This window comes from Girardinichthys multiradiatus, chromosome 14, assembly GCF_021462225.1.
Source record: "Girardinichthys multiradiatus isolate DD_20200921_A chromosome 14, DD_fGirMul_XY1, whole genome shotgun sequence".
In the NCBI taxonomy this organism is placed as follows: Eukaryota; Metazoa; Chordata; class Actinopteri; order Cyprinodontiformes; family Goodeidae; genus Girardinichthys; species Girardinichthys multiradiatus.
Window position 1 is genome coordinate 41,129,489 of NC_061807.1, and position 23,431 is coordinate 41,152,919.

Below are 23,431 nucleotides of genomic sequence, written 5' to 3' on the forward strand. Positions count from 1 at the left end.
TCTTTAAAGGTTGGATTATTGTTTTATAACCTAACCCTGCTTTAGACTTCTCCACAACTTTCTCCCTCTGACCTGTCAGGTCCTTGGTCTGTATGATGTTTGTTTATCAATGTTCTCTGATTAACCTCTCAGGCCTTCAAGAACAGTTCAATTCATAGTGAGATAAATTAAACAGAAGGAGACTCTCTAATCAGGAAATCTCAGAAGGCAAATGGTTGCAGAGGTTCATGCCTGGTTAGAAGAGAATCATCCTGAAGATCTCAGGTTGCCGACTCTGCAAGAAATTGACAACCTGTATGATGAAGTATCACACACTAGTTTTGAGAAAACCCTTGGGCAAAACGCCTGCCAGCTCACTTTGATAGATTTTTTAGGAGTTCCTCAACTACCACAGGAGACAATGGTCCACTCTCAGCCTTTCAGATGTTTTACATGGACATGGTTGAGATTGTGCTCAGTCTTAGAGCATCAAGAAAGGGACAGTGGATGAAACATCTTGCAGCCATCGGCCATCATTTCCTGATGCATTGCCTATGACAAACTGAACTATGCCAGAAACCTACCATACTACTATGCTCAAATGTCTTGTCAGGTATGCTGATGTTAGACTGGATGCGAGGACCCCCAGCACCACTGGCTGTCCTGGAACTCATGGCCTGCAAGTGTGTACTGACCTTCAAGCTTCTTGACTGTTGCTGCCTTGCAAACAGACTGAAGTTCACAGAAATATGCAAGCTACAAACCTGCCCCAATCAGACAGAGGAGGAGGATGTAGAAGAAGACGTGGTACTCACCAACTATGAGGATAAGGATAATGAAGAGGAGGAACAAACAGACTTTAAAGACTTGAGAATAGATTAGTATAATATATGTTTTAAGGGTTCAAGTTATAAGTTTGCTACAGTATGAGTTTGTTAGAACAGATTATTGCTGTATTGTAGAATTCATGATATTCTGTTCAATCAAAATGTCAAGTTTCATTCTTTTGAATCATAAATGTTGTCATTGAGTTGATAACTATGAATAAGCTAGCTACTACTTGGGAAGGGTTGTCACGTTGAAATGACACGTCGGTTTGTAGACTTTTTTGAAAACTGAGCTACAATTTATCGCTCTGGGTAGAACTAATTCTGGCCAAAACCTTTCACTTGTAGTACCATCACCTCCTACAAACAGACATTCTGGGTATATTATACATTTCCTGAATCCCCAGAGTCCTGTGAGTATTGCAGTCGTTGACCCTTGTGTCCCGGATGTCCCTGGATACCATAGGGCTACAAGAAAGTACTAATTAGTTTAGGTGAAAATTGTGGGAAAATTTGTGGTTTAAAAAGCCCTAGTGACCTCTGTGTTGGTCAGAGAGACCCGAAACGTTTAATGAAAACTAAGAGGTTTGATACCAAACACATTTTTATAAACAATAGACCAATGAATGGGAGTTGAACCCAGGACCTTCATGCTGTAAAGAAACAGCGGTACCAACTGTACCACCGTGCAGCCTACTTTAGTAAGACGTTCAGTGGAAAAATGTTAAGTCTTTTAAAAATATCATGAATCTTATCCATATAAAATCATCTAATTCTCTGTACAAGTAAAGATTGCATGAAAACATGTACCCCTCGAGCCTTTAGAGATAAGTCATTTCAACTGTTCAATCCTTAGAAGGATCCTAGTTTTAAAGCAGCTCCAAAAACTCTCTTTGTTATTTCATAAGATTAAGGAATCTGCCACGAGATGACAGAGGTTCAGCTCTCTGACAGGATACAGCTGGCTGACAAAGAGGAACAGGAGAAATTCTCTGTGCTGTTTGTACATGTCTGACCAAAGTAATATTCAAAGTGTCAGAAACAGGCCTTTTTTTCTAAAATGACTCCTAAACAAGTATTATTTACTGAAACTCAACAGCAGTTTTACATTTTTAGTTACTTTTAACCTGTTCTAATATTGTAGATTCGCTGATGAGCTATTTTCCATAAATCATATGTGAAACCATGTTTATCCAAATGATTTCTGAGACAAAGTCATTATACATCACCTCTCCAAGTGATGTTTGAGCTTAGCTGTAAGGGGAAGAACAAAACTAGAGGAACTGCTGCTTAATTGTTCTCCCTTTTTAAGGTCAAAATGTTGTTTTTAAACTGTCTCTCGGCTGTGGATTTGTCAGCTGATTTACCTGAACTCAAACACACTGAATGACTTCACACTGAGACATTGTTGATCAGACTTGTCAGAGCTCCTCCTTAAAGCCACAGAGCAATAAAAAATAAAAGAAAACAGGCTTCAGTCGACGCTGACTAGTAAGTCCGGAACCTGGTTTAAAAGGAAGTGAGCTCTCCGATTGTTTGTCACAGCAGAGAGAAGTCCGCTTGACAACATGAGAGCTCTACTGCTTGTGTGCCTGTCAGCGGGCTGCCTGGCTCAGAGACCCCAACCATGCAGTGAGTACTTCCACTATGAAACATTTGCGTAATACTTTGCATTTATCATCTGTTTAGATTAAAATAAGTCTTTAATCTGGACAGCATCCCCATCCCTGATGACTGGTTCCCTTTCTGTGGTGAGTTCCAACATTTTAATAACTGATTATACTGTAGTTTGTGATTTTGGCAACCATTAATAGTGCATTTATTTCCAGTCCACTCAAAATGAGAAGCTGGGAGCCTTTGCCAAGTACACTTATGACGCCCTGGGTCAGCGGATCCGTCTCAGAGAGTTTGGATCCTATGATAATAAAACGTTCCACCTGGATGTGCTTCTCCTGTACAGAAAGGTAACAGCAACAGAGAAGGATGGTTGAACGATTTTATAACAAGGTATTTTGCTTTATATTATAATCCTGCCCTGTCCTGTTAGGGTGTTATGTACAAGATCAGCTACAGAAACCACACATGCTACAAGAAACGTCTGAACAGAGATTTCCACCCGCTGGCTATTCCAAAGGATGCTTCCCTGGTGGGCCAGGTGGTGCTGGGCAGCTCCTCCGGTCCTGGACAGGGAGTCCTGGTCAACACATGGACTGGGCAGCTGCAGATGAGAAACAAAACAGGTACAACAGGAGGAAATAAGGCAAAACAAATTACAAAATCATGTGGCTGGAGGAAGCACATGACTTTCCTTAAATAATCACTGTAGTCATATTTCCAGTTTGACTGCATCATCTACACTTTGTCCTGATTGTGTTTACACAGCAAAGTACATGAGCACTGTGACTGAGTTCGGTTGTGTTCCTGTCACCACGCTGTTCCATACCACCAGAGCTGGATGGATGGTCACCAGGTCAGTGCATCTACCTGCAGTCACCTTAAGATGATGAATTAGTGCCTGGAACTTTTTCACATTTTCTAATGTTAAACTCAAAAACCTCAATGTATTTACAAGAGTGGTGTCTGAACTTATACCCATACGGGCCAAAACCGTCAATTTAAAAGTACTCACAGTCCACAAAATGTGATTTGTTTTTATTAAATACACAGATTATCCTGATCTGAAAGTTTTCATTTTTATCTGCTTAACAATAAACTATGCAAACATTATTTAAATGAAACAAAGTATTTTTTAGATAAGGACTCTCTAAATCATTCAAAACATATGTTTGTTTTATTTAAAAAACACGTAGTGTGCCATATTTTGGGGGGTTCATTGTTTTGGACTTTCATGATCTAGTATATGTTTTGTATATTTTTAGCAACAATAACAGGATATATAGACAAATGCACAACACACTTTTCTTGATTTCTTTTTCTTTGTGTGAAAGATGTGTATTATTTTCCTTCCACCTTAAAGGTATGTGCCTCTTTGAGTTGGTAAAATGCACAGAAATGTGTGCTTCTGAGACAAAGGTTCAAGAGGTGTGATTACTTTTGCAAGCTGTTAAAACATTTATATTTCACAGTCAACTATGACTAAACATCTCTAATGCGGTCTCGTCTTGTTCCAGGAGTCTTGTGGTTCTTTAAGGTTCTAGTACTTGTAAGTGGTGCCGCATTTTCTCTTTAGAGAGACGTGCAAGCCTTCCAAACAAGACAAACTCTGCATGTCTTTCTCTAATTATGAACTTTAACAATCAATATCAAAACTGACAACAAAGTACTACCTGTACAGCTACAGCTGAAAAACTTAGAATATTGTGAAATTGTTCAACATTTTTGTCACTCATTTCAGAAAGGAAATTCATAATTATATAGATTTGTTGCAGAGCTTTTATTTCTTATTATTTTGATGATTATGTGGTGATAGTGGAGGCCCAGGTTGCTTTGATAGCGGCCTTCAGGCTTCGCCTCCTTGTGGAGGGTGTCAATGACTGTTTTCTGGACCTCTGTCCACCCAGAAGTCTTCTCCATGATTGTTCAGCCTATGGACCCAGACTGAGAGACCATTTAGAACAGTGGTGTCCAAAGTCAGTCCTGATTTAGAGTCTCAGGAAACATTTGCAGGTGTTTTGAGTTAATTAGCTGATTAGGGATTGACACCATGAGTTTGCAATATTTCCAATATTTTATTAACAATATTGAAATTTTGCCAGAATTTTGGGTTCAGTATCTGTAAGCCATAATCATTCAAAATTACAAGAAATAAAGGCTTGAAATATTTCCCTCAGAGCATAATAAATCTATATGAGTTTTGCTTTCTGAAATTACGAACAAATATTGAACTTTTTCCCGATATTCTATTTCTTTTGAGCTGTGCTTGTATATCTGTTTTCAGTTTAAAGTGTCAAATAACGTGAATGTGTTGTGGTCGAATCGAGGTGGACTGCACTGTTAGTCCCTCAGGTCCTGCTGACAGTAAAACGTTTTTCCTTTTTTAGTTTCTTCAACAACGTCATCGGGCTGTCTGATCCTCAACAGCTCATCCCACCAAGCTTTTGTAAGGATGCCGAACTTGAAAAGGAAGAAGGGGAGGATCCTGCCACCTTCTACAGCTTGTTTTAGATGGTGATGATGATGAGGAGGAGGACTGTACATGAATCTTTGCACTGAACGATTACTTTTTTTACTCCTTGATAAAGAAGTGGATAAAATCTTCACCATGTGTCCAGTTGTTCAATCAGCTGATTGTGTGTAAATCAAATAGTGTAGCATTTGCATTACTTATAAACAAACATAAACACGTTTTTAATTTTTTCGTCATGTATAAATAAAAAATGTTTAAAATCAAAGGTTTGCTTCGATGCTTATGCACTTAGCAGATATCTGCCTTCATCTTGGCCACAAAGTGCAGCCCAAAACATCTCGGTCTTACTGAAGCAAACGTACCTCTCAATAAATTAGAATTTCATCATTCATGTCAAAAAGTGAAACTCATATATTGTAGGGTTCATTACACAAAATGAAATATTTTAAGAATTATTGCTTCCAGCAAATAAAAACCTTGAATTCAGGTTCCCAGAACATTAATGTATTATATAGGACTGATAAAAAAAATAAGTCTATTTTTATTACAGAAATGTTGTTATAGCCTACATGGTCATGAGGAAGACCGCTGGCCTGACAGTTGTCACTGACAAGGGTGAGAGGTCACTGCTAAAGAAGCAGCCTGTTTCCAAACACTTATATCCAAGCATACTATTGGAAAGTTAATTGCAAGGAAAAGATGTAGTAGAAAAAGGGTAACAAACAGGGATAACTAGAGATCTGACAGCATTAAGAAGACTGCAGGAGGAATCAGAACTTCGAGATCTGTCACACGTAGACGTGTCAAGGACAACTGTCTCAATCCTTGTATTAAGCCACGCTGGAACCAGAGATGATATCAGAAGTATCTTACCTGGGTTTAGAAGAACAAGGAGTGGACTACTGATCTGTGGCTCCAACTCCTTTTTCAGAGGATGATTTTTGCATTCCGTTTTGAAATCAAGGTCCCAGAGTCTGAAGGAAGAGTCGCGAGGCACAGAATTCAGGCTGCTTGAGGTCCAAAGTAACTGTTCCAGAGTCTGTGTTGATTGACTGTCTTTTCTCGGGTCCAAAGTCTGTGCAATCAACTGCCAGGCTTCCCTCTGCTGACAAGGTTTATGGGAATGCAGATTTTAGTTTCCAGCAGGGCTTGGTACCTGCCCTCACTCTCAATGTGTTTGACTGGCCGGCAGACTCGCCTGACCTGAACTCACACAGAGAATCTATGGAATACAGTCAGGAGGAAGAGGAGCAGCACCAGAGCCAACAGTGCAGCCGAGATGAAGGCTGCTAATAAAGCAACCTGAGTTTCCTTAACACCTGAGCAGAGCCAAAGATTGATTAGCTCCATGCAACACCAGTACTGAGTGCATATACCTTACAGTACATGGACATACTTTTCATTAGCTCATCATTTCTACAAAAACGTGGGGTTTTTTTTGTCTGGGTTCTCTGCAGGTACACCAGCTTCCTACCACAGTCCAAAAACATCACACATTACTCAGTCAATTACCACTGGAGACAGGCATCAGTTCCCCTGTATGTGTGTGTGTGTGTGTGTGTATGGATGGATGGATGACAGGAAATTGTCACCAGCTGTTGGTAACAGCCCCTTCCCTGCAAACATAAAAAACCATAAATGTCCATAAATGAAGTTATTTGAAACTAACTGAACTGGCACAGGAAAAAAGTCAATATTGATCAGTGACACAGTTCTGGGATCTCTGTATGCAACCTGGTCACTAGATGGCGGTAGATAGTCAGCAATGAGTGCAGAATCAGATCAGCGATGGAACATAATATTACACCATTGTTCTGACCCTGATGTATATTATATGTATTTTATGTAGATGTGAAGTACACAGACAGATATATGACTTGCCTAAACATTTATTTAACAATAAACTCGTTTATACTTTCCAGAGGTGGAAAAACTTCATTTGTTTACATCCTGATGAAGAGTCACTTGGTAACAGTAGTAACACACACCCCTTAACACCCCAACCTCCTGCACCCCAACATCTGCTGCCACCAGCCCCTGATCCTGAGCAGCTGTTTCTAACCACACAAGTCTGGCATCAGGATCCTCATCTGAGAACTGGAGCAGGGATCCTGAGGTCCGCAACACCCTCAGACACTGTTTCAGCACCAAGCCAGCCTTCTCCGTCCCCTCCTTGGACCTCAACAAGGCATCTGTGGTGCCCTTGTCAACAATAAGATCCAGATTGTTGGAACCGTAGTACGTGTCAAGCTGTGTGCAGTCCAGTTCTAAAAACTCAATGTGAGAGGAAACATCGTGAGGCTGAATAGCTTCAGCCTGAACATGTTCCCTCATTAGCCGTACAGCTACAGGGGAGATGTCGGCACATGTGACTCGAACTGGCAGGACCGAGTCTCTGTAGATGCAGGGGCCCAGTGCAGATGTGCCACACCCCATATCCAGGACGTGGAGAGGAGAGTGTGGACGAGACGCAGTGTGCAGGAGGGGCATGATGAAGTCCTGCACAGCATCGAAGCCGAAGAACCACTCAAAGTTTTTAAAGTTTGGATTCCTGCTGCTGGTCTCAGAGTAGAAGCGGTCCCACGCTGATTTCTTATCCATGTTTTCCATCAGCTCAGCTAGACATGAGACAGGTAAAAAGGACACAGTGATTAGCAGGAAACGGGCATAGCTCATCTTCTAGTCCTGCACAGCTCTTTGGAAAAGCAGTGACATCTTTTGAATTTCTTCCCATGTTTCCATGTTAGAACAACAAACCTCAATCTATTTTATTGGGGTTTTATGTAGCGGACCAACACAAAGCAGCAAATCAATGTGAAGTGGAAGGAAAAGGATACATCACATTCACACAAATAAAAATCTTAAACGTGTGGTGCAAATATTTATTCAGCTCCATTTACTCCAAATAAAGCCCCTTTTCCACAAGTATCTACTCAGCGCAGCAATATTTGGGTTTTCCATTAGTAACGATTAATTGGTACCAGCTCGAGCTGAGTCAAGCTGAAAATCCGACGTCGGAAGACTCCGTTGATGGTTACAGGTACCAGCGAACACCGAAGCAATGTCGTACGAAGCTTAGTGAACGATCAGCAACCAGCTGAAGACCAAGGAACACAGCAGTCAGGACATGATTGAAGTTGTGGAGAAGTACAAGTAGGGTTAGGTTACAAAAACACCAATATCCAAAGCTATAAACAGCTCCCAGGTACTGTTACACCTATCATCTAAAAATGTATGGTACAACAGCAAACCTACCAAGCCATGGCTGTCTACTTAGACTGGCTGGGCAAGGACTACATTAACCAGAGTGACGCCTTGTGTCTGTCTGCCAGAAGCACATAGACTGATATATTCCAAGCCTTTGTTTGTTGTATTATGGCATACAGGTAAAGAAAACCCAACATTCAGTGTCTCAGAAAATTTGAATAATGTGAAAAAACTCATGGAGTCACACCCTAATCAGCTAATTAACTCAAAACACCTGCAAAAAAAAATCTTTAAACAGTCTCTCCCTCTGGGTCATAGGGGTCATAGGCTACACCATCAGTGGGAAAGACTGTTGACTGGACAGATGTCCAGACAACAGTCATCACCACCCTTCACAAGGAGGGGAAGCCACAAAAGGTATTTGCTGAAGAAGCTGGTTGTTCACAGAGTTCTGTATCCAACCATATAAACAGAAAATTGAGTGGAAGAAAGAAGTGTGGTAGAAAAAGGTGCACCTGCAACAGGGAGTACGGCAGCCTTAAGAGCATTGTCAAGCGAAATCTATTCAAGATTTTGGGGGAGCTTCACAAGGGGCAGACTGAGGCTCAAGTCAGTACTTAGATAAAGCAAAGTAAAATAAAGTATATGATAAAGTATTTTTACTTTGAATTGAATCAAGAACCACCACACACAGATGAATACTACACGTGCGCATGTTCCTTGTGTCAAGCTATTCCTGAACCAACGTCAGAAGCGTCTTACCAGGGCTAAAGAGAAAAGGAACTGGACTGATGCTCAAAGGTCCAAAGATCTGTTTTAATATGAAAGTAAATTCTGCATTTCATTTGGAAATCAAGGTCCCAGAGTCTGGAGGAAGATTGGACCGGCACATAATCCATGTTGCTTAAAGTCTAGTGTGAAGTTTCCACAGTCAGTGATCCAGGAAAACCTAGAGAACTTCACGCTTTCCTCTGATGACAAACTGTATGGAGATGCTGACTTGCTCACATACACCCACTCAACACAAACAAACCTATTTTGACACATATGCTAAAATCATTAGGTATTAGGATTCTGTACTACGATATCCTTTTCATGGAGCAAATCTGTTACATGTTGGCAACCAGCTTCTCAGTGGTATGCCTGAAAGCTGCGACAGAAGGAAAAAAAAGAAACTTGTTCTCCAGCCAATCTGAGTTACTTTACACAGAAGAATGGATCTAATAATGCAGTCTCTAGTGGTGAAAAGCTGGTGGAGCCATTCATTTTAGAGGTGGTTCTACAAAATTATTGCCTCAGTTCATAATAACACCCTTTTCAGATTCTCATTGGTAACTAAGATCAACAAACTGTAAAATCAATTTATATATCGTATACAATCCCCATAAAACACACTGAAGTTTGTATTTGTTACTGAAATGCGGACAAACTTTGCAAGTTTCCTGCATTTTTTGGAGCTGCGCGTTATGCATTTGTTGAATACGTTCATGATGAAACTTTATCACAAAACAAGTCATTAGCTCTAGCTTCCTGTGCAACCACATAACCAACTCTAAATGTCAACAGCTAATATTTTTAAAGACCACCAAAATGTATTTTGTTTAGCTAGTTAGCTTAGCGACACAACTATAGAAAAACTCAAAAACAACGAAACTATTCAGAAATGTTTCATTCCAGCTTTGGACATACTTGTCACAGATGAATGTTGCCTTATACTTCTGGAAAATACTCTTCTGCGAGCCAAGCTGACGAACGACTTTGTAAAAGCAGACATGTTGGTTTGTTTCCTGCAGCGCTCAAGCACAGAGGTCTCACTCTCACCACAATTCTTCGTATTAAACTTGCGCTGGAGTCCAGTAAAACGTGATTGAGAAAACATCTAACTATCGTTTACGATCTTTGATCAGGACAGACAGACAGACAGACAGACAGACAGACAGACAGACAGACAGACAGACAGACAGACAGACAGACAGACAGACAGACAGACAGACAGACAGACAGACAGACAGACAGACAGACAGACAGACAGACAGACAGACAGACAGACAGACAGACAGACAGACAGACAGACAGACAGACAGACAGACAGACAGACAGACAGACAGATAGATAGATAGATAGATAGATAGATAGATAGATAGATAGATAGATAGATAGATAGATAGATAGATAGATAGATAGATAGATAGATAGATAGATAGATAGATAGATAGATAGATACCCACATTTCCTATGATTTCCTTGAGTTCTTGAATCATACCTTCAAAATGGCTGTTTTGAAGGTGGGGAAATACCTGGCTACTCAGGTCACTCTCTGTTCCTCTCAAGTTGAAGAGTGTGAAGTTGTGGACCTGCAGTTTTGTTTTGTAGTACATGCTGCTGGCTTGAGTTATTGTACATTTACAGAATCCATGTCATGGGACTCCTCTTGTCTCGCTGCCGATTTTGCAGGTTTTCCCACTTGCAAAGCATGTAGAAGTCTTTCATTTTTATAATAGGTATAGTGATGGAATCTAAAACAAAAATCCAGAAAATCACATTGTTTTTTAAATAATAAATTTGCATTTTTTTGCATGGCATAAGTATGTCATACATCAGAAAAACAAAACTTAATATTTGGTACAGAAACCTTTGTTTACTATTGAAGATATCAGACGTTCCCCCTAGTTCTGGAGTAGGTTTCCACACACTGCAGCAGGGATTCTGGACCACTCCTCCATACAGATCTTCCCCAGATTATTCATGTTTTAGGGCTGTCGCTGGGGAATACAGACTTTCTGCTCCCTCCAAAGATTTCTGATTGGGTTCAGGTCTGGAGACTGGCTAGGCCACTCCAGGACCTTGAGATGGTTCTTACAGAGCCACTCCTTAGTTGCCCGGGCTGTGTGCTGTGTTCGGATCATTGTCATGTTGGAAGACCCAACCACGACCCATCTTCTATGCCCTTACTGAGGGAAGGAAGTTGTTGGCTAAGATCTCCCAATACATGGCCCCATCCATCCTCCCTTCAATAAGGTGCAGCCATCTTGTCCCCTTTGCAGAAAAGCATCCCCAAAGAATGATGTTTCCACCTCCATGCTTCAAGGTAGGGATGGTGTTCTTGGGGTTGTACTCATCCTTCTTCTTCCTCCAAACACGACAAGTGGAGTTTAGACCAAAAAGCTCTATTTTTGTCTTATCAGACCACATGACCTTTTCCCATTCCTCTTCTGGATTATCCAGATGGTTATTGGCAAACTTCAGACGAGCCTGGACATGCACTGGCTTGAGAATCTTCCATTTTCTTATAATTGGACCAACAGTTGTTATCTTCTCACCAAGCTGCTTGGCTATTTTCCCGTAGCTCATCCCAACCTTGTGCAGATCTACTATTTTATCGCTGATGTCCTCACACAGCTCTCTGGTCTCTGCCATTTAGGAGAGGTTGGAGTTTGTTTGATTGAGTGTGTGGACAGGTGTCTTTTATACAGATAATGAGTTCAAACAGGTGCAGTTAATACAGGTAATGAGTGGAGAACAGGAGGGCTTCTTAAAGAAGAACTAACAGGCCTGTGAGAGCCGGGATTCTTACTGGTTGTTAGGTGATCAAATACTTATCTTATGCAATAAAATGCTAATTAATTACTGCTTAAAAATTAAAGACTTCATGCCACATATATTTTGCATTGAAACCCTTGAGGATCATCAAAACCAGTAATTACATGGTTATTGTTTTGTTATGTATCATGTTCCTGTGTTGATATTACTCGTTTTATGTGCAAAGCCTTTGTTCTGTAATGTTCTTTGTTCAAAACAAAGTTCTTGAAAATGTTCTGACTTTCCTCATTACATGTTGTGACTAGGCATTTCTCTAAAGTGGAATGTCCATGTGTACAGAAGAAACAGCGACTCTGAATTAGGTCCCCACTTGTAAAATTATGAAAACATGCTTCATTTCATTTTGTTGTTTCTCAGAGCCAGAAATTTTGTTTTTAAGATTTGAAATATGAAAGAAAATGTAAACCACATGGCCATGAAAAATGGTTCATATTTGAATTTAACATTTTGTATTTTAAAACAAAAATCAAAATAACTCCGTGATTTTTCGTTTACATCACTAGTCTGATGTGAAAATCCAATTACCAGAATATTCACGGACCCTGAGCTTTCCTAAACGGATCTATTTGAATTACTGCTTTCATTTACTGGTTCATCTGTCATGTACAATCAGAACATTGTAACAGGTTTAACATTTAACTGATGTGTAGTAAACATGATTTATAGCCAACGGTAATCCTTGTTCTTAGGTAAGCTTTTCTGCAGGCTACAGTGTGATAATAATACAGCATTATTATAAAATACAACAATTAACCAAACATCAGAACATGAGAAATTACATGTAAAAAATATTAAATATCCTGCAACTTTGTAATAATTTTAGCAAGCCTACAAAATAAAAAGACCATTTAAATGGCAGTAATACAGTTCATTTTTACATGTTTAAAATGTTTTACTCCTACAAGAAGTAGTTGTCAAGATTCCTAATTAGTTCAAGCCTGATACAAGAAATAACTGCCAGAAAATTACATTTGTAAAAAAATGATACTGTTTATTGTATGATTAAATAAAAACATGTGTCACTTTGGATATCTCAATTTGTCTTTAAGTCGTTTCTGGTCACATATTTAACATTTTCCCAACCAAAAACGATGCGTTAAAAAAAATGGCACACTTAATATTTACCATTCTCTCATTATAAAACCTTTCTACTGATGTGTTTTCTTGTGAATGCTAATGCAGACTATCCAATGTCTTTAGCCCACTTTGTCTTTTAAATCTAGCCTTTAAATTATTTAATTAAGAAATTAGATATTGGCATCATTATGTTGGTAAATATTTTAAAATTCTTTCTGTATAATGAAGTCTACATACATTTATATTTTAATTTACAAAGTAGCACCAATTAAATGTAAAAACTGTCACACTAATCTATAAAATATATCTAAATACCTAAAGCCTTTGATACACCTACTTTTCCTTTTTTTTTTCTTGTATTGTTCAATTATTAATTTTGATTAAAAATAGTTTATTTAGATTTAATTTCCAGTAGTCATTCCAAAAAAAAAAAAAAGGTGTTTGCATGTGCTGCTTATGTGTGCCCAGCCATCTTGGACTCTTGAATAAAACTGGCTATTGCCAACTTTGGTACTTTCATCATCCAACAAATAGAATAAAAGGATTTGATACAGTATTTCTCTGCATAAACTACTAACATTTGTGATCTCTGAAAATCACATCAAAATGATACATCAGGTCCTACTCTCGTACTAGTGCGTTATTTGTGAGCTTTTTCCTGGAAAATGGAGCAGGGTCTGATTGGTGAAGAAAATGCAACAAATAAGATGTAAATTGCTTTAATAAAACTCAATGAATCGCAGTGTAACAAAGGAAGAGAATCAAACAAAGCAAGTAAATAACATTTACAACCACAAAAGATAAAAAAAAAAGAAACTTGTAGAACTCTAAATGTCTGGAGTCACTTTTATTTTCCATCTAGTTTTTTTTTTCTGTTAACCATTTGTGTGATGGCGGAGGATCACCTTGGGGTTTTGTAGTAAGAGGGGTAAATGAGACATATGTGATTTTAGCATTTTATTTCCAAATAAATGAGAATAATCTCAGACAAAGATGCAATTTTTAACCAACGTGGCAGAGGATGTTATTTTTCGATGCACCCCTGCAGAGCACAGCTTGAGGAGGATCTTGTCGGATGTGGCCCCAGGAGTGTTACTTGTATAGGATGTCATAATGGCCTGGTCTGTACAGCAGGAAGATGCGTGGGTCGCCTCCCTCAGGGAAGACGTGGTGATTGACAGTTCCTCCTTCCCCTCTGTCCATGTACTCCACCAGAATGGATACGTTCAGGGCCTTGGCTAAGGCAATGATATGAATGTGGTCACTTTCTTTAGACATAGGTTCTACTTCCTTGGAAAGAAAAAAAGAAAATTTACAATAAGCCAAACATGCCCAAACATTTTACCAGCAAGTCATACAAAATTTTCTTTCATTATATTTAAGTATCTATGTTTAATTCGTGCCCCTTAATCCCAACATTCTATAATCCAGCAGCAACTTTTAAGTCAGGTTTTATTAGAGCCGCACCATTTAATTATTCAAGGTTCAGAATGAGACGATTTTTCCTTCAATGGCTCTAATGATCTGCAGCTCAAATACTCAAAATTCTGTTTTTTTCCTCTACTCATTAAATGCATCAAAGCTAGAAAACATTTTTGGTTAATAAATGCATATTTATGATGTATTTTTCAGAATAAAAACAAATAAAAAACAGAAAAGGTTGGAGATATCTGATTGATAAATAAGGATAATCCGGTATCTTCATTTTCAACTGGACTCGTACCTATAAGCTATATTTAGAACCCCCGCCCAGCAAATTTCTTCCCAGTTTTAAATGCTGCATTTCATAGGAAAACAAATCAGAATTGGTCAAAATCACAATCAGCACACCAGACCTCAAAGAAGGACAGGAATCAGCATCAGCCACCAAAAGCCTGATAAGTGAATTTCTAGTTTCCATCTTTATTGCATGTCTCTGTAAAATAATGAGCCATATTTGCCTTTTCCCCGTACTACCCACCTGCTGACAGAACTCCTTGATACTACGTCCTCCCTCGATAAAATGTTCGAAGAAGCCGTGCTCTCGCTGCAAGTAGCCTGAGGTAAGGAGGCGCAGGTAAACAACTACGTAGTCTGACATATTCTGGTCATTAAAAGAGTTCAGCAGCTCCTGCAGGCTCGGTTGTTTCACGCATAAATCAATCAAGTCCATGAACTAGATGGGAAGAAACAAAAGAAAAAAAACAAAAAATCACCATTAAACCCACAAGAGTATGGCTGCTCAATTCTGGAGAACATCTTAACCCTGATCCTTTTGGTCACTGTTGAAATCACCATGAATTCAAGCGATCACCCATCAGGCTTGAAAAAAAAACAAAGCATCTGTAAAACTTAGTTGTTGCGAAGTTTTGCTGATACCTTCAAATGTAAATAATTCAAAGTGCTCATAAATAAAATGAATGATATGGTGTACTATATGTATTCTAATAATCTCTGCAAAAGACAAAGCCAAATTCAAAATGAACTGCAAAACATATTAAAACAAAAAAATCTACGGAAATTACAAATAACATAAAATATAAATGAATAAAAACTCAAAGATTCTACATATTTTCATTTTTACTACATTTATTTAATACATTCCAGTCCCGGTCTGCAATAGTTGGCTCAAAGTTCACTGTTTAAATGTTTTGTTGCAGAGGGATGCAGAAAACAGAGCAGGAAGTCTTGCACATAATTTAGTTTAGATAATATAATTTACATTTTGAGAAAACCAAACAAAAACTGCAAAAAACAAACAATTTTCATGAAATTTGGTTCCATTTATCTTATTGTTACTACATTATCGGAGTGTCACAGAGGTGAGAGATTTCTGGGTTTCCTACAGTACTTCTCCAACCAGACCTCAGATAAGTGAAGCAATGAACTGATGGATGGGATACTCACTGTGTTGTGGAAGTCCTCAATGGTAAATTCAGTGAAGCCTTCGTTAACCAGGTCAAGTTTGCTTTTAGATGCAACTGCTTTAAATCTAAAATACAAAAACCTTCATTAACCGTAGAAATATTTTACACATATATTATGATGTATTTGCAGTACAGCAATGAGACAGCATAAAGCCAAAATTGACCCATTTGGTTTAAGATAAAAAAATCTACACTTTTTCTACACATTAATAAGCACTTTAACACCATCGTTAACTATTATGCCTCCTACTTCTGAAGTTCTTTGCTGTCATCTAGCAGGGACTCCAGATGTGCAAAGCCAAAGGCTCTGTAAAAGCAGTTTCCATCTGGCCGTGTTTTGCGGATGTACGCGTATTTTTTGTATAGATCCTGCAACAGAAAACAATGAGGAGTTGCCCTTTAGAACTAGGCTGTAAACTCAAACCCACATAAATAGAACCAGCAGTCTGTGGATGACTGGCACAGGGGCACCTAGGAAGCAGGTGCTGACCCACCTTGAGCTTGAGTTGGTAAACCGCGTCGTCCTCGGCGTATTCTTTCTGCAGCACTGACAGGTCCTGTCTGTCTGACACTAACGGGTTGCTGTTTGCAATCTGCACGCACACATACTACAGTTAGACTTTTAAACAAGGTGTGAACTATGTACAAACTTGCATGTAAATTCAAAGAAATCCAAAGCTAATTTTCTACGTATGTGTTCAACAAAAAGATCATGTCAAAATTAAAATTTATGTAAGGCTTGTTAATTGGAGCATGGCTCACATTTGAGTAGAGAAATCAGCTGGTGACCAGAATCAGCCGATTTTCAGCTTGGGTGGCCTTAATCTGTGATTGGGTCATGCTGACGACAATAGTGTCCCACAAAACAGGACGGGTCCGGACTGCAACCAACAATTTTGTCAGCAAATAGGATCGTCAGGGATGACCTTCCCTCCATCCTGGACTTGTACAGGTCAAGGGTGAACAAAAGGCCAGCTAGCATCTATACAGACCACACACATCCTGGACACAAACTATTGAGACTTTTACCTTCATGTCGGAGCTACAGAGCGCTCTTTTCAAAAAACCAGCTGCTACAGAGACAGTTTCTTCCCCCAGACTGTCTCTCTGATGGACACCTTACAGCCTGAGTACAGAGCTACTGTGAAACAAATTGCACCACCGTTTTTCCTCTAAAGGTTATATATTTAAACTTAATGTCTATACGCTATGCGACTTGAAACCGAAGTCAAATTCCTTGTTTGTGCACACAATACAGCTGATTCTGACTCTTCGGTGTGGAAGTTGTTGCTGAGTGAAGACGTTCGACATTTTCGATATAAGTGGAGTTTTCAAATGAAGTCAGAGGAAGCGCAGAGATGTAATCTATTTAAAAAGGAAGCTGTCAAGACATGTCTTCTGTTCATTGAGGCTGGAATGGAGCGTGAGAGAAAGGCTTTCAAGAGATAACAGGAAGGCTGAACAGAGAACAGTAAAGTTACTCTGCTTGATTGTTTTGAGGTTTCCTAGATCATGCTGGACTTGAAAAGTTTGCAGCCTTTAGGAAATCTCATAGTTAATGTAAGGATCTACATTCTCTACTGAATACACAAGACTGAGGTTAAAATACTGCTAGCCACTAACCGCGCTAATGGCTAATATAAGACGCTAAACACAGTTTAAAATGTGAACTCTGATGTTTTGCCTTTGAGCAGTTGGCATCAATGCAGGGTTTTTACTTTAAAGCAAACACAGCAGCGGGACCTGGCCTCTGCTTCCAATATAAATTAGTCACAGAAGGAAGGCTAGAAAAGGACATTTAACCCAGTTTTAGTATGTTCCTATATTAGTTTCTAAAAATGAACTGGAGTTGGCTAAATTAGACATCAGCAGGCAACAACAATTGATTCCAAACTTCCTATCATTGCATCTCTAATTCCTGGAAATGCCTCTGCAGTGTTCTACGCTGTGGTCTGCTGGGGAAGCGGCTGCACACAGCAGGACAGGTGGACTGTCCTCAGGTCTCTACAGTGGAGGTGGAGGAGAAGAGGATGTTGGCCAAACTGACATCCGCACCTCTCACCCCCTCTATGACACTGTTGGTGCTGTGAGCAGCTCCTTCAGCAGCAGGCTGTGGCTGCCACAGGAACGCTTCAGAAGGTTCCTCCTCCCATCAGCAATAAGACTCTGCAATAAGAACCCTAAAAAAGTACAATACCACCAATACATATGTTCCATCCTCCTATTTAGTGTTTATTTGTTGTTGCTTTGTTTTTATCAATGATTTTCTTTCATTTATCTTCCAAGATGTGCACTGTTCACTCTGTGTTGCTGCTGTGACAATTTCCCCCTTAGGGGAATAAAGTCTCTCATCTTAAAACCCAAACTCCAAACATTCTACTGGAAATATAAGAACTCATTTTTAGCAACCAGAGTTCAGTGGAAGAAATGTCTTTTATTTATTTGTGTCAACAGGTCAGCTGAAGTATTGGGTGTTTAAACTTTGGGAGAGATCTCTGGAATCTGACGTTTTTTCTTATCCTGCCACTCAAAGATGACTCGTGTTTATTCATCTTGGTCATAAAATGAGACCTTCCCGATTCTCTTGGGGGCAGCATGTGATTCTCAAAGTATGCCAACCTTTCAGTTAAACTACCAGTGTATTACGACAAATATTACACCAAACTGTAAAATACGCTGCAAATGCTTTTAGCTAAAACAGAAACAACGGTTATTCCTACTGCTGCCAAAATAATCTAAACATCAATTATTACTGTCCTAATAGTCTTACTTGTAACATGTATTAATTATTTAGTTGTCCACTGTTTATCACCATGAATATTATCTGCTGCTTATTGTTTTATAAAGTATGTCTGGGAGTCCAACCAGTTTAGAGTAGCTGGTTTATTACTCTGCTGTCTGCATGTTGGCAGACATTCCCCTAATAAAGAGTGATGGGTTTCTGCTCCTTTACGTTCCCACCAGCTGGGTATTTTGTGTTTTAGCATATCAATGGGATGGCTACCAAGTACCCAGAATGCACTGCAGTGTGGGGTGCAGGGCCAGTTCCTATAATAGAAATATTTGATCACCTCCTGCTGAATCCTGTCCTGCTGAGCAATTATGGCCTCATCGTAGGCGAGACAATTCACTCCTGTAAAACGAGAAGATATCAAGGTCAGAAATCATCTGGACTGGACATAAAATCTCATAAATCTGGTAGACAAGAGAATTATAGATTCTGCAGTTCAATTTGCTGTAGGAACAGCCAAAGCAATTTTCATTGAGTTTTTTCGACATAAAGTAACAACATCCAACTGATTTTGTTTTTATAGGCACTAATGCATGTTTACTTTAACACAAACATGAAGCACCTGCAATGACTTATGGGAATTTATACCACAGGCAAGTAACAGGTATGGCAGCACTGAAATCAGAATCAGCTTTATTGGCTCGAATATCGGCTATGGGCTTAGTTCCAACCATCGCACTGGCCATTAAAAAACCCACATCAGTTCACCTCTAGGGTGGTATGGAGCTAAATCAGTGACAGCTTACACTGACATCAAAAAAGAGATTTACTATTGTAAAATTACAAATCGTCAGTGAAAAAGAATTGAAACTGGAATTGCAATGACACTAAAAAAACGTATGATACTCTAATATTACGTTGCAGCTGTGGTTCTGATGAGAGAAGTTTCCAATGTCACTGCAGAGTTCTTTCAGCTGCGATGTCTCTGGGAGCTGAACGGTTTTGGTGTTAGAAGACGGGGTTAAAAGCAACATCTCCCTTCATGGGCCTTCTGTTTTTCTGCTTCTCCTCTCCATCTACCTACATACACGTACTACCCCTCAACCACAAGCAAGGGTCTTCTTTTTATTATTTATTACTATTATCATCATTATTAGCTGTAGAAACTGACGAGTGATTCAGTAAGTACTCGTCGTCGTCGTTTTCCGCTTTATCCGGGATCTTATTCTTTGGGTCATGACCCAGAGTTCATGGCCATAGTTGAGGGTAGGAACGTAGACCGACTGGTAAATTGAGAGCTTCGCTTTTCGGCTCATCTCTCTCTTCACCACAACGGACCGGCACAGCGCCCCCATTACTGTGGCAGCCGCACCGATCCGTCTGTCGATCTCCTGCTCCATTCTTCCCTCACTCGTGAACAAGACCCCGAGATACTTCAACTCCTCCACTTGAGGCAGGAACTCCCCTCCAACCTGAAGAGGACAAGCCACCCTTTTCCGGTCGAGTACCATGGCCTCGGACTTGGAGGAGCTGATCTTCATCCCGGCTCTTTCACACTCGGCTGCGAACTGCTCCAGCGCATGCTGTAGGTCTTGGCTAGAGGGGGCCAGCAGGACCACGTCATCTCCAAAAAGAAGAGACAAAATCCACTGATCCCCAAACCAGACCCAACCAAACCGATGTTCTGTCCTCAGCGAGCAGCGAGTGTTGCCGTGAGCCCCTTCCACTTCCCAGATATTAGTCAGTCTCACACTAGCCTCGCCATGCAGCAAACCCTGTCTGCAGTCAGTGCAAAGAGGAGACCCACTCCATGTCCGCATTGCACTGAATCACATGTGCAAAGCTACCACGGTTCATTTTTTACTGATTTGTGATTAATTAGTTAATATTTAATAATCTGTTAACAGCGCTACTATGGTCGCATCTGTCACAGCCACCTCTTCTACCACACTATTAGCGTAACATCATCTTCTTTGAGGCCAAGTTCCGGTATGAAAAGGCAACAGTGCATCCTTGACTCACAATGTACAGTGGCCATAGAAAGATATAATGTGTTGGGAGAGCCACATACCCCAAACTGCTGAGCTCTTTCAACATTTTTGGCATTTTCTGACAATTTGTCCCCAAAACCAGCCCCATTGCAGCCAACTAAATGCAGATATCTTAAATTGCTGTTCTGGACAGTGAAAATGTAGTTGTGACTAGTGAAAACTCATGTTTAGATATCCAGAATTCAAAATTGCAGATAGTCAGACGAAACCAATATTATGTTCAAAACAGCCTGCCATATCCAGTGACATAAAAATCTTCTCTCATCGAAAGAAAAGCTGCAGAATAAGTTTTGTCACCGTTTCTTTTTTCAGTTCCATTTGTTTCACTGTCAGTGTTTGGGTTTTTTTAATGACTGTTTTGTTTTTCATTGTTTGCCAAATCTCATTTTCCATGTCAATGTAAGCGGTCACTGATTGAGCTCCATAGATGATGATTTGGCAACAAATCAATGAGAACAGTCTGTATGTCCAGAATGCAGCATTTATTTTTTATTTAGATCTTATTTACGTTTTATCATAATTTTTATATCTTCTGTACAGTCTTGTTTTTGTAGTTTAATTTGATCTTCATCGTTAAAAGGATGTATCACGAATGGTCAAGTTGTTACCACTCTTGTATTAATGTGTAAAAACGTCCTGAAATAAATCATGATATTTAGAAATCAAGAAATTCTTGTGACCAATAAACAAGAATATTATAAACTACCATTCATCGGTTAATATGAGCACTTTTTATTCCATAACACCGGCTGCCGTCCGTCAGCTAAACAGGGCTAGCTCCACTTGTGCGAAAACAAAACAAATTCAGGGCACGACGAAAAACGTCGTCACACCGCTCGGGAAATAAAACCTTCTCTCCTACATTTTCTTTTTACATTTTCAACACTGTGAAACGTTTAACACTAGTGAATGGTCCCGGACGTTTTCCCCGCTGGTAACTTAAGCAGCGGTTTTCTTTCTTTCTTTCTTTGTCTAGCAGCAGCTGCAGCTTGCTAGTGTTAGCTGAGAAGCTGTGGCCTTTAAAGAGGCATGTCAGCCACGGAGGCAGGGGCAGCTGAAACACTCTGCAATAAGGTGCGCTCCAGCTGCCGGATAAATCGCAGCACAGCTTGTTGTATATTTTCACGAGTAACTGATTTTCTCACCCTCCATCTCTCCCTGTGAGGATTCCTGCTGTTCCTCCGCCATCTTAGCTATCGAGATATGTTTCCTCCTTCTTCATGACCTCATACATTACACACTTCCGAACCGGGGCAGATAAAACGTGCTGCATTCATTGATTCATTCATTTTAATTGTGATATTTTTAATAATTTTTCAAATACGATCAAAGAGCTAACAACAGAGTTCCAACACAACTGAGTGGCTTTAATTTAATTTAATTCTAGATCTGTTTAAGAATAATCGGTTTTTATTTTGTAAAAAATTAGAGCAAATAAATATTGCAGGTTGGGAAATTGCTTTCACAGTTTTCCTATATTGTTGTTTATGATCATCAATCTAAAAACAGTTCTTTAGACAAAATGATACCACTAGCATCCAGGAAATGTAGAAATGACCAGATACTTGTGTTAAACCATCCATCCATTTTCAGTCTACAGGCGAGATGCGGGGTACACCCTGGACAGGTCGCCAGTCCATCACAGGGACACACAACCACGCATACCTAAGGGCAATTTAGCGAGACTAAATAACCTAACAGTCAAGTTTTTGGACTGTGGGAGGAAGCTGGAGTACCTGGAGAGAACCCCCACATGCACGGGGAGAACATGCAAACTCCATGCATAAAGACCCCTGGCCGGGAGTCAAACCAAAGACCTTCTTGCTGCAAGGCAACAGTGCTAACTACTGCCACAGTGCAGCCCCCTGTGTTGAACCACAACCCAGACCTGTTTTTAAACTAAATATAGTTTTACACTAGTGTGTTTTGGGGCTAAAGTTATGGCAGAAGATGAGAAGGCTTGAAAATGTTAAAATCACATTTGAGAAGCAGATTAGGAAGCCTCCTAATTTTCTCGAGATCTGATTTGCTATATGGAACCAGAAACAGTTTTTATTTTTAAATCGGCACTCTGTCAATGAATCCTGACAGTATCATTAATAGAGTAAATATCAATGTCTTCGAGTCCTCCTTTTCCATAGTCTTTTACCTTTTTAACCTTCCATTTTCAAGATGTTTTCTTCTTCATATCTAATTAAAATCACCTCAATAAAAGCTTTAATTGCTTTGTTTGGAAATGACAGATAATAAACTGGAGATGTAAAGCCTGAGATACACGCTAATTTAGTAATGAGAATAGAGATTTTTCTTTAAAACGACATATTAAGACATGATTTATGTTTTTCTAACATGTTTTTAATGAAAAAAGTGAGCGGTTTAGCAGCAGAAAAAAAGATGTGAAATGGGCCGTCCTTGTTTGATACCTTTACTAATGTAAAATCTAATATAACATCTTATGATACTGTCTGTTGCAGTAAAAAACAATCCTGAGCTTTCTCCGCTAGAGAGGTCTCATCATGGAATCTCTTCAGTTTCTTTTCCATACTGTGTTCCTTGCTAAACTGAGGTACAACATTTATTTCAGAATCAGAATCCGTTTTATTGCCAAGTTTATACACTTTGCTCTCTGGTTTTTGTTTTTTGCATTAAAGAGTATACATATATACAATATACACATACCGTATTTTCCGCACTATAAGGCGCACCAGATTATAAGGCGCATAGAATAGAAGCTACTGCAGTCAAACGTTTGACTGGGGTTGCGTAATGCATCCACTAGATGGAGCTGTGCTAAAGAGAATGTCAACAAAACAGTCAGATAAGTCAGTCAGTCAAACTTTATTAATACACTACAAACCAGCGTTCTGATAACTCCATTCACTCTCATGGTAAGGTCTCCTCTACATAGAATTCTATTGAATAGAGCCAACCGCACGTTAGGAATGCATTGGAGTCTATGAAGTTGA

The 23,431-nt window shown here is 39.5% G+C and overlaps 3 protein-coding genes across 3 annotated transcripts; 1 reads left to right on the forward strand and 2 right to left on the reverse strand.

Annotated features, from left to right (window-relative positions):
- The first annotated feature begins 2,271 nt into the window (after window positions 1–2,271).
- Window positions 2,272–5,158, forward strand: LOC124880040 (ependymin-like). Its single transcript, XM_047384920.1, has 6 exons — window positions 2,272–2,438; window positions 2,523–2,557; window positions 2,636–2,770; window positions 2,854–3,046; window positions 3,189–3,276; window positions 4,808–5,158. Exons 1-6 carry the CDS (start codon window positions 2,375–2,377, stop codon window positions 4,929–4,931), a joined length of 639 nt encoding a protein of 212 aa, XP_047240876.1. The 5' UTR covers window positions 2,272–2,374; the 3' UTR covers window positions 4,932–5,158.
- Window positions 5,159–6,764: 1,606 nt separating this feature from the next.
- On the reverse strand, window positions 6,765–9,934 carry cskmt (citrate synthase lysine methyltransferase). The gene is made up of 2 exons (XM_047384919.1): window positions 9,790–9,934; window positions 6,765–7,511 (listed from the first exon to the last, which is right to left on the reverse strand). Exons 1-2 carry the CDS (start codon window positions 9,872–9,874, stop codon window positions 6,829–6,831), a joined length of 768 nt encoding a protein of 255 aa, XP_047240875.1. The 5' UTR covers window positions 9,875–9,934; the 3' UTR covers window positions 6,765–6,828.
- A 3,546-nt stretch (window positions 9,935–13,480) lies between these two features.
- Window positions 13,481–21,709, reverse strand: otub1b (OTU deubiquitinase, ubiquitin aldehyde binding 1b). The gene is made up of 7 exons (XM_047386806.1): window positions 21,611–21,709; window positions 18,755–18,816; window positions 16,178–16,276; window positions 15,934–16,052; window positions 15,664–15,748; window positions 14,738–14,932; window positions 13,481–14,067 (listed from the first exon to the last, which is right to left on the reverse strand). The coding sequence occupies exons 1-7, from the start codon at window positions 21,651–21,653 to the stop codon at window positions 13,870–13,872; spliced, it is 801 nt and encodes a 266-aa protein (XP_047242762.1). The 5' UTR covers window positions 21,654–21,709; the 3' UTR covers window positions 13,481–13,869.
- Between the last annotated feature and the right edge of the window lie 1,722 nt (window positions 21,710–23,431).